Here is a 12,444-nt window from a genome sequence, read left to right as displayed (position 1 = left end):
GCCTGACTGGGTGTTACCTTTCTTAAATACAGAAACACAAATATATGTGGCAATTTACATTACCACAGAAGTCCAAATTTCCATTTCACTGCGCATAATCTCGCACATGTTAATATTTCCATTTGACTATGTATTACATGTATTACCACACCATTGCACATCTATATCTGACTGTGTATTACCACACCACTGCACATCTATATCTGATTGTGTATTACCACACCACTGCACATCTATATCTGACTGTGTATTACCACACCATTGCACATCTATATCTGTCTGTGTATTACCACACCATTGCACATCTATACATGACTGTGTATTACCACACCATTGCACATCTATATCTGACTGTGTATTACCACACCACAGCATTTTTCCATTGGACTGTACATTACCACACAATTTCACATTTAAAATAGACATGTCATTAAATTACCACACCATCATGCGTGACTCCATACAAATCAAATTACACATTCCATGTGACAGTACACTACAAATCACATACACAGTTCCATGTAACAGTACACTACAAGTCAAAGTACACATTTCCATGTGAAAGTACGCCACAAATCAAGTAAACATTTCCATGTGAAAGTACACCACAAATCAAGTAAACATTTCCATGTGACAGTACACTACAATTCAAGTACACATTTCCTTGTGATAGTACACCACAAATCAAGTACACATTTTCATGTGACAGTACACTACATACCAAGTACATATTTCCATGTGACAGTACACTACAAATCAAGTAAACATTTCCATGTGACAGTACACTACAAATCAAGTACACATTTTTCATGTGACAGTACACTACATACAAAGTACACATTTTAATGTGACAGTACACTACAAACAAGTATACATTTCCACATTACAAATCAAAGTACACAGTTCCATGTGACAGTACAGTACAAATCAAAGTACACAGTCCCATGTGACAGTACAGTACAAATCAAGTACACATTTCCATGTGACAGTACAGTACAAATCAAGTACATATTTCCATGTGAGAGTGCACTACAAATCAAAGTAGACAGTTCCATGTGACAGTACACTTTAAATCAAGTACACATTTCCATGTGACAGTACACTATAAATCAAGTACACATTTCCATGTGACAGTACACTATAAGTCAAGTATACATTTCCATGTGACAGTACACTACATATCAAGTACACATTTCCATGTGACAGTACACTATAAATCAAGTACACATTTCCATGTGACAGTACACTATAAATCAAGTACACCTTTCCATGTGACAGTACACTACATATCAAGTACACATTTCCATGTGACAGTACACTATAAATCAAGTACACATTTCCATGTGACAGTACACTACAAATCAAAGTACACATTTCCATGTGACAGTACACTACATATCAAGTACACAGTTCTATGTGACAGTACACTACAAATCAAAGTACACAGTTCCATGTGACAGTACAGTACAAATCAAGCAGATATTTCCATGGGACAGAACACTACAAATCAAGTACATATTTCCATCGGACAGTACACTACAAATCAAGCAGATATTTCCATGGGACAGTACACTACAAATCAAGTACATATTTCCATCGGACAGTACACTACAAATCAAGTACATATTTCCAAATGACAGAAGACTACATATCAAGTACACATTTCCATGTGACAGAAGACTACATATCAAGTACACATTTCCATGTGACAGTACACTATAAATCAAGTACACATTTACATGTGACAGAAGACTACATATCAAGTACACATTTCCATGTGACAGAAGACTAAATATCAAGTACACATTTCCATGTGACAGAAGACTACATATCAAGTATACATTTCCATGTGACAGTACACTATAAATCAAGTACACATTTCCATGTGACAGAAGACTACATATCAAGTACACATTTCCATGTGACAGAAGACTACATATCAAGTACACATTTCCATGTGACAGAAGACTACATATCAAGTATACATTTCCATGTGACAGTACACTATAAATCAAGTACACATTTACATGTGATGGTACACTACAAATCAAGTACACTGTTCGATGTGACAGTACACTATAGCAGTTGCAACTTGACCGCGATGGCTGACCTTAGGCTGATTATTCATATCGATTATTTCATTATAGAAATCAAGGGTGCTTAGGGTAGCTGTGTATAATTGTATGGAATTAGTTTGTATACAGTGCAGTATCAAAGTATATACACTTACATTTGATCTGTTAAAATTTTCCAATACACTAATTTATATTAACAAAAATTTATATTTCCTTTTTCTCGTGCAGCTCGTGTTTTACGTACACTCCTTTTCAATAATAGGTTGTGCCTCATTGTGTATTATAATGCAAAGGTCAACCATCGGGGTCAAGTTGCGTCCACTATACAAATCTTAACCAAGAAATCTGATATTTTCTAAGTCTAAAAGGGGCCATAATTCTTGCAAAAAGCAGGATGGAGTTATGTTTCTTGCTGTACAGAGTCAGCTATCGCTGGTGAACAAGTGTTGCAAGTTTTAAAGCAATAGCTTTGATAGTTTAGGAAAAAAGCTGACCTAAACAATAAACTTGACCAGGCAATGCCGACGCCCATCAAATGATGACAATAACTCATCTTTTTTTTTTTTCAAAAAATCAGATGAGCCAAAAATGCTACTTTCAATATTACACATGAAATAATAAAGTCAGGGTCATAAAGGGAGAAAATCAAAACAGCGCATTTTTTAGTAGTTTCTATTATGTTAACCATATAGGCAAATACATGAGAAAACAATTATCAAATGTTGGATTTTAATAACAAGAAAATAATATGTTTTATTTCAAACCAAAAATAACAAAAAATGTGGCAGCCACATTTTAATCAAAGGCACTATGGCCCTTTAATGCAACACAAGTTTCATTACCATATAAAGCACTGCATTTCTACAAAAGGAGTACATTAAAACTCAGTGGTGCATCTATCATAAAATAACATATTTATCACTCAACAGTGCTAAGGCGCAGTACCTGTAAACATTGATGCATTACCACAAAAAAATGCATCATTAACTCTCAGTGGTACGTTATACCACAGAAGGGAATAGCTTATACAATACCGCAAAAAATGCATTAATTAACTCTCAGTGGTACGTTATACCACAGAAGGGAATAGCTTATACAATACCGCAAAAAATGCATTAATTAACTCTCAGTGGTACGTTATACCACAGAAGGGAATAGCTTATACAATACCGCAAAAAATGCATTAATTAACTCTCAAAGGTACTGCTGACTCTATGCCAATAACCTTGGGTGCACTATGTATACCACTCAAATACTAATTACCACTAAGGTTGCCTTATTTTAAAGGGACCCATTGCTATTACCAGAGCGCAAACCCTGTACAATTCAAGTTTATTTCATTACTATCACAGACACAAGATCACACTGCAACTTTACAGCTTTTTATTGTGAAAAGTCTGTGCACCTCTTGGCTATATTTTAACCTTTAATAGAGTGGCCCCAAAATCAATAGGGGTCATCTACTCTGCAAGCCAAATCATCCTTTGAAGTTTCAACATTCAGGGTCAAAGGTTTCTCAAGTTACTGACCGGAAATGTTTTTACATGTTCAGGCCCCTGTGACCTTGACCTTCAACAGAGTGACCCCAAAATCAATAGGGGTCATCTACTCTGCATGTCCAATCCTCCTATGAAGTTTCGACAGTCTGGGTCAAGTGATTCTCAAGTTATTGATTGGAAATGGTTTTCCATGTTCAGGCACCTGTGACCTTGACCTTTGATGGAGTGACCCCAAAAACAATAGGGGTCATCTTCTCCATAAGCCTTGCCATCCTAAGTTTGAAGGTTCTAGGTCAAATGATTCTCCAGTTATTGATCGGAAATGAAGTGTGACGGATGGAAGGATGGACGGACAGGGCAAAAACAATATGTCTCCCCAAGTGGGGAGGAGACATAATAATACAATTCAGTGATGGAAATGTTAAAGAAATGACTTCAATTAAAATTGTACTCACTATGTCTGTTATGGCATGGCATACCCTCCCCCGTCCCCTCATCCTCGCCTTCGGGACAGTCAGGGTCCTGATCACACAACCATGATTCGTGTATACACACTAGTCCACGCCCAGGCTGTTTGGTACTTGGACATGCATATGTAAAATCAGAACCAATTGGACACTTATACATATTCTCCGGCTGCACGTAACTGGTGCCTGGGTCTATTTCTACAACATCTGTGAAATAGAAATTGGTAATACATTAATATTAGTATCAGAACAAATATGCAAGATTTCTTCTTTGTCTAGAACATCTGTGTAATAGAAATTTATATACTCGGGTATAAAATTCTATATCTAATATGTCTGAAAACATAAAGTAATATATAAAGTCACACAAAAGCAGCTGGTTTGTTATTTTGAGTAAGAAGGGTAACTCTTCAAACCTTAAATTGTGTTTCCGAAACAAGGGAAAGAACTCTTACAAAAGAATTGCACTTTCTGCAGTGCACAGTATCACAGTATCAATCAGATCTATAAATAAGAAGCTGCCAAGTTGCTTTCACTGAATTCTTTCTATTTTTTTCACAAGTTTCTCAACAGGTGTTTCTTCATTTACTGCTTTTGTGAATGAAGGTGTGTGCAACACTCAAGTAATTGTCAAGGTAATCTAAATAATAAAACTTTCTTTTTCAAGACAATATCAAAGCTATCATGAATCTGTTAAAGAGACTATAAAATTAAAAACCTGCCGATTGAATATCAGAGATTCTAACACTATCAAAATGTGGATCAGTTACAAGCAGTATTTAGTACATTTTTTTATTTGTGATATAGCTGAAAAATGATGAAGTAAAGATGATTTCAATATTTTTTCGCATATCTGAATTATAACACCCATTTGAATTCATGTGTGACCTGCTCAGTGTTCTTTCGAACAGGAACAGTTCAAAAAGTGAAGAGTATGTCAGTATAGCCCCAGGGCCCAGGCCTTTGGCAAGTACCAGCCTAGAGATCAGAAACTATTTTCAGTCTCAAGGTCACTGTGAGCTAGTTCTTTGACTCACATATCCCCATCTTAGTACTGACCACTGTAACTATCTTACTTTAGGCCAAAGAATTCTCCAGTTTATTATGATAAACCAAAGTGTTTACTGACAACAGATCTCTTCTTCAAAGTGGAGGCATAATTAATCATTTGCAGCCGAGGGGCTGTCTGATGATTAAAGTGCACTTGGCCAACAGCAGAAAGGCTGTGAGTTTGAAACCTACTTTGTCCACAGCAGCTGCTTACCTTCTTACATAAAACCAATACCGGCTTTTCCCCTGAAGAGGACTATAGACAGTGATTCAAACATTAGCCTTAATAATTCTTCATTTTATTAGCTAAGTCAATTAGCTTTAACGGCTTAGCAACTTCTGCAGCTAATGTTACAGACAAACCAACAAAACCCAATGACATTTCACAGCATTACAACTAACATTTCGCTCAATTCACAACAAACAGTGGGTAATTTAGCATAAATTTTCTGCAATTTTGAAGACAAAGTGTTGTGACAAAGCTTTTAGTGTAGATAACAGCTATGGTTGAGGGCAGTACACCACATTAGGCACTAGACGCCCAAAGGTATAGAATAGCACCAGTTCCTATCAGTATGCTGATCACTTAACAGAGTGTAAATTAATAATGCTGTTGTTTATATAATGGTTTCTTAACAAACTCAAAAGGCAATACATTTGTAGGTTGGAATATTCTCCCCCCCCACCCCAACAATTGTCTAGAATTCACACCATACTGGATACTTGAATAACAGGAGACTGGTTGTTTGCCCATGCTGGATAGAGACTTGTACCAATTACTGAAACTGTAGACCAGGCACTTATGTGTATAGTAGGGAATCTGCAATTTACTATTAAATATGTCCTTAAACTGTAATTGGTCCAAAATAATTAGCTGCTGAACACCTTCTTTCCCTACAAAATGAAAATGCAATGTTTGATAAGAAATTTTTTTCTTACATTGAAAGCTAAATATATGTGATTATAAGTGTCAATTAAAAAGTCTGAGAGAGGGTCACAATTGTCATACAGAAAAAATTCTGGTTTGAGCACTGAAAGAATAACATTTTAACAGTGTGGATAACTTCTTTTGGCATAATAAGGTGGATAACTTTTTTTGGAATAATAAGGTGGAGGAAGGAATTTTAGAAAATAAGACTTCACCTATCTCAAATATTTAACATTGTGGATTTGATACTGGTTAACCTGGAACCTGAAAAGCAGAATTTACAATCTTTTGCTAACCTGGAACCAAAACTGGCAACCTGTGGCTATCCCGGAACCAGAACTGACAACCTCAGGCTCTTGCTAACCTGGAACTAGGACTGACAACATCTGGATAACCTGGAACTAGGACTGACAACCTCTGGATAACCTGGAACCAGGACTGACAACCTCTTGCTAACCTGGAACAAGGACTGACAACTTCAGGATAACCTGGAACCAAGACTGAAAACCTCTGGCTATATCCTGGAACCAAAACTGACAGCCTCTCGATAACCTGGAACAAGAACTGACACCCTCAGGATAACCTGGAACCAGGACTGACAATTTCTGGATAACCTGGAACTAGGACTGACAACCTCTGGATAACCTGGAACAAGACCTGACAACCTAAGGATAACCTGGAACCAGGACTGACAACTTCTGGACAACCTGGAACTAGGACTGAAAACCTCTGGATAACAAGGAACCAAAACTGACAACCTCAACCTCTGGATAACCTGGAACTAGGACAGACAACCTCTAGCTAACCTGGAACTGGGAATGACAACTTCTGGATAACCTGGAACTAGGACTGAAAACCTCTGGATAACCTGAAAACCTCTGGATAACCTGGAACCAAAACTGACAACCTCAGGATAACCTGGAACCAGGACTGACAACTTCTGGAAAACCTGGAACTAGGACTGACAACCTCTGGATAACCTGGAACTAGGACTGGCAGCCTCTGGATAACCTAAAACTAGGACTGACAACATCTGGATAACCTGGAACTAGGACTGACACTTCTGGATAACCTGAAACCAGGACTGACAACCTCAGGATAACCTGGAACTAGGACTGACAACTTCTGGATAACCTGGTACTAGGACTGACAACCTCTGGCTATATCCTTGAATCAAAACTGACAATGTCTGGCTATATCCTGGAACTAAAACTGACAACCTCTGGGTATCCTTGACTGAAAGTGACAACCTCTGGTTACTGTAGAACCAAATCTAAACAACCGCTGGATATGCAGTCTAATAATAAAAATTAATGAAGACTCTTTTATTTTCTGACAAAAGTTTCCAGCAAGAGAAATCCATTTCAATTGTATACCAGGGTGGAAGAATTGTTCTACATCAATTTATTCTATGTTCATAAAACCCAATTTACACTAATATAACAGGGAGCTATTCCATCATAAAACAGTAAAATATACAGGGAAATCAATATAAGCAAGTATCAATCAAGTCTAGTATGGAAATAAAGTTTCTGAAATTTGGAGAAAAATGAAAGTATGGAATTATGTATCATTATTAAATGTATACAATTTATTTAACCTTTAGCCTGCTGGCGGCAAGTTATTCTGCTTTTGGCAACTTAAATTTGCACACTTCTTTCTGAACTGTAACTTATTTCTTAGATACAATAAGAGCACTGCCTACGGGTGCCACCGCACATCTGCAAGTGCTGGACAGTATGTAAGAAATAAGTTACAGTTCAGAAAGAAGTGTGCAAATTTAAGTTGCCAAGATGTAGCTTCTACAGTTTTTGAGAAAAGGCGGACCTAAATAAAAATTTTAACCAATGCCAACGCCGACATACAAGTGAGAACCATTCCTCGTAGATTTTTTTCAAAAATCAGATGAGTTAAAAAGTAGTATCAAGCCCTGTTCTGCAATACTTAAAGCCCTGCTCCGCGGCTATTCAAATTCTATTGTGTGTATGCAACCCATGATTACAATAGGTAACAGTTAACGGCCACGTGCCACACTTTAGCACGAAAAAACACAGTTATTTTATATAGAATTTTATATAAAATAGACTATTTTGACAGGTGTCACTGTTCATAGTCAGGAATTGCATGCTTTTTCAGTGACAATTTAAGGTTAAAATGTAGGACTGGAGCAGGTCTTTAATATTCTATGGGTATTTGCACATAATTCAACAAACTGAAGATTAATAACTATAAACCTTCTTAAAAATGGAGTGCCATGATAAACCATATTAAAGCGACTTAAACTGACAATAAAAAGGAACGGCAAACACAGCTAATAGGATTACTGCAGTAATTTCCAGATAGAATTCTGAGTTATTCTCTTAAAATATAGAACAATTTACTTTATTTGTCAGTCAGTTATTAAAATAAGGCTAAGGCAGCATGCATTTGTTTATTTCTGCACTACCCAGGCGAAATGATAACGTTTTTGTTGGCACCGTGTTTTAACGTGGTCAACCATCAAATACCATGGTCGACCATGGTGAGATAAGACTGGTCATGGACAGAAAAGACGATCAACAGTTTGACAATGGTCAACTTTTTTCAACCACGGTTACCCATGGACTACCATGGTCATGTTAGTAATTTCACACTTATGAAGTTTTACAATGCACCAAAGATGCCTGACTGCATTTTGGCTCCAAAAGTTTTCCTAGTTATAGAATAGTTTTCCTGCATTTATGGACAAGTTCAAAGGTAAACTTTCATAGTCTGACTATAATTTGTTGTCATCTTAGCAACTTCATGACAAATAACCCCTGTGAAATAGGTTCATGAACTTCATGAATTTATTAATGAATTTGTAAGAATTCATGAATTATTTCATGAATTATCAAAAAAGTTCATGAACTACAAGGAAAAGTTCACTTACTTAAATTCATGAACTCTCAAGTTCAAGAATATTACTTTCATTTCATGAACTTGTAAATGTAGTTCATGAACATTTCAGAAAATCCATTAAATCATTTAAGAAATTCATGAACTTGAAAATGAAATTCAGATAATGATTGAAATTGCGATTCAGGAACTACAGGGTTTCCCCTGTAAAATATTTTCTAATACTAGTATTAAGTTCTTGAACATTCAAGAACTGAAGAACTTAAAGAACTGTTCCTGAACCAGCATAACAGTTCTTAGACTGTGGTTCTAGAACAATGATGGTTCTTGAGCATTGGTTCAAAAACAGCAAACGTTCAATAACTTACAGAACTTTACCAGTTCCTGAACAGTTACTGTTGGTATTAGACTAAGAAGCAAAATTGTTCATGAACACAGGTTCATTAAAAGTACTAAAATTCAAAACCTTTTTCTAGTTCAGTACCAGATCTTGAACCCAATTGTGAGTTTCTGAACTGTTCATTCATTAAACATAAAACTTAGGTTTATTACCTTTTACAATAATAAATAAGTTCATGAACTGTTCGTGAATGTTCATGAACATTAAATTCATAATGTCACATGATCAGTTTCCATTATTTTGTTGCATGCTGGGAAATTTTTTGCACATGTGATTCAGTAATTTTTGAGAAGTTTGTGCAGCAGATAAGATAGATAGATAGATAGATACTTTTATTTCCTCCATAATATGAAGAGCACAACATACATTACATATTATACACAGGCAAACAAATGAATTAAACATTAAATTCACAATACAATACATGGATACTAAAATACTATATACAAAGAAGTACCCATCCCCAGTGAAAGCAACTATTTCATATATTTATATAATATTGCTTCAATTATTCCTACATCTGTAATGATAATGACAGATATGTGAGACTGTATCTATAATCTGGTTGCTGATCAATCATTTCACGAGGTTTAAGGTTTAGTAAAACGTTGTTAAATTACCGAACGATACTCGAAATTTCGAAAGTGATCGACAGTAGTTCTTAACCAAGGGAAACTGATCGATTTGAGTCCCTTAGAATTATTGAGAAAAAAAAAATATAACAAAAAAACCATACAACCCAAAGTAGCATAAGCTTGTGTACAGCAACCTTAACCCGAAACGAAATGGTAAGGCTCCTACAAGCTTGCGATGAAGATTATCAAAACCTCGTCTTGAAGTTGAAATATTTATCATACTACAGTAAGGAATGGTTTAAAAGAAGCAATATATATGAGTATACTGAATATCAAGTAAGTAATTATGGTGTTGTCATAAATCATTCATTTTAAAAACTATAAAATCCTTTTAACCCTTTACCACACAGAACAGAAGCCAAAGTAACCTCTTTTACACAACACTGATAAGTGATAATCAATAATCTATAATTGGTATATGGCTGATAAAGATGACTGTCTTATCTGAACAGAGGTGTTGGCATTATTCTGTGATTACACACACTTATGTTAAAAATGTCATTATTTTAATATTTTCTGTAAGTTTGACATTATTTTTGTCAATATAAAGTTTATAGCAATTTAAATTCTCTTTCCGATGATACAAAATTTATTGTAGTTTCTCTTTGAGTTTCGAAGATATAAAGTGTTAAAGTACAGGAATATATATTTTTAGGCATAAAATTCTGTTTTGGATTACTTTCACATTGAAATTCATATACAATTTCATTTCAAAATGATGTTTGAAAGTTTGATTTATAGTTAATAGACTTATCTTCCGAATCGGAATCAGTAAGTATTTATATAAAACAACAACCATCAAACTGAATAACACTACAAAAATAACGGATCGTAAAATTTCTGAAAGTGCAAAAAGATCGCTGAGATCGAGACTCGTAACCGACTACAGTATTCTTGTGCTAAAAATTAATATATTTTTAGGATAATATTACGTAATATTTTGATGATCAAACGTCGGTGCATCACGGGTGACTTCCGCTGCAATTAACTCTTAGGGTGTCATAAAATATTTGAAAGCCGCGGTCCTTCCCGTTATGTAAGGCCATAAATTCCAAGCCATCGTATACACAAATTGTTGTTTAGGGGAAATCTGCATGTATCACGCGTGACCTTCATGACCTAACACATTTAAAAATACTTTGATGTTAAATGGTTGTTATTTTTAGAACGAGGAAAGCCCGCGAACCGGCCAGTTGCAAGCAGTTTTCTCAGTAATTTTCCATGACGTAGCGTTGTGCACATGTAGGAAATTTCCTTGCAAAGTACTCGATAAATTTAAATAGTAACCACATGATCTTGTACGTAAATAATGATGACGAAATCCCATATTTAGAGTTAGTAAACATCCGGAATTTGTTTCTTTAGGAAAAGAACGAAAATAAAGCGATTGATTATGAGACACGGGATAAAACGATTCTGTTCAAATGGCCGTTAATCGGTATAATACGTTTCTATCGGGGAACCGATAGACACGGGTCAATACGTTTCTGTTTGGTAATCGATAGATACGGTGATAAACGTTTCGGTGTGGGAAAGGGTTAAAATGTCACAAGTTTTCACGACCCTGAAATAGTTCATGAATAAAAATTTATGAAAATCAAAATTTATGTTTCATGAATTTTGATATTCATGAACTTCTTCATGAATTAAAATTCATGAATAACTAGAGATGCTTTTGAGAAAAGCGCATGTCTCCCACAACTGCCCCTATGTAAAATGTCTAGTTTCTTTAGATGGTTTAGACGAGTGGATCCAATTATATGGTCTGGATGAGTGGATCCAATCAGTAATTCACGGGCCATAAATCAAAAGTGCTTGGGTGGATTTGGCTAGTTATCGAACTTGGCTAAGGTCTTATGGCCAAACGCATTTTGTTCAAGTTTAGTGAAGATCGGATGAGAAATGTTGGATTTAGAGAGCGGACAAGAGTAAAAAGGCGGATTTTTTGGTAATTCAAGGGCCGTAACTCCAAAATGCCTAAACCGATTTGGCTAGTTATCAAACCTGGCCGAGGTCTCATGGTCAAACACATTTTGTTCAAGTGTGGTGAAGATCGGATGAGAAATGTTCGACTTAGAGTGCGGACAAGAGTAAAACTGCCAATTTTGCGATAATTCAAGGACCATAACTCCAAAATGCCTGGACCGATTTGGCTAGTTATCGAACTTGGCCGAGGTCTCATGGTCAAACACATTTTGTTCAAGTTTGGTGAAGATCGGATGAGAAATGTTCGACTTAGAGTGCAGACAAGAGTAAAACTGCCAATTTTTCGATAATTCAAGGGCCGTAACTCCAAAATGCCTGGACCGATTTGGCTAGTTATCGAACTTGGCCGAGGTCTCATGGTCAAACACATTTTGTTCAAGTTTGGTGAAGATCAGATGAGAAATGTTTGAATTAGAGTGCGGACAAGACTAAAAAAAGGCCGATTTTTGGTAATTCAAGGGCCATAACTCCAAGACGCCTGGACCGATTTGGCTAGTTATCAAACTTGGCCGAGCTCTTATGGTCAA

General features: G+C 35.9%; 1 protein-coding gene across 3 annotated transcripts in view; it reads right to left on the bottom strand.

Annotated features, from left to right (window-relative positions):
* Positions 1–12,444, bottom strand: part of LOC123539304 (low-density lipoprotein receptor-related protein 1-like) — a 286,494-nt gene that overhangs the window by 204,652 nt on the left and 69,398 nt on the right. For all 3 annotated transcript variants that reach the window (XM_053530562.1, XM_053530564.1, XM_053530563.1), the window contains exon 2: positions 4,030–4,248. In XM_053530562.1, coding sequence (XP_053386537.1) covers positions 4,030–4,248 — 219 coding nt within the window. The remainder of the gene's footprint in view (positions 1–4,029; positions 4,249–12,444) is intronic.

Source organism: Mercenaria mercenaria, chromosome 18 (assembly GCF_021730395.1).
Source record: "Mercenaria mercenaria strain notata chromosome 18, MADL_Memer_1, whole genome shotgun sequence".
Lineage (NCBI taxonomy): Eukaryota > Metazoa > Mollusca > Bivalvia > Venerida > Veneridae > Mercenaria > Mercenaria mercenaria.
Note: the sequence above shows the minus strand (reverse complement) of the source record. Positions and strands in the feature narration are given on the sequence as shown.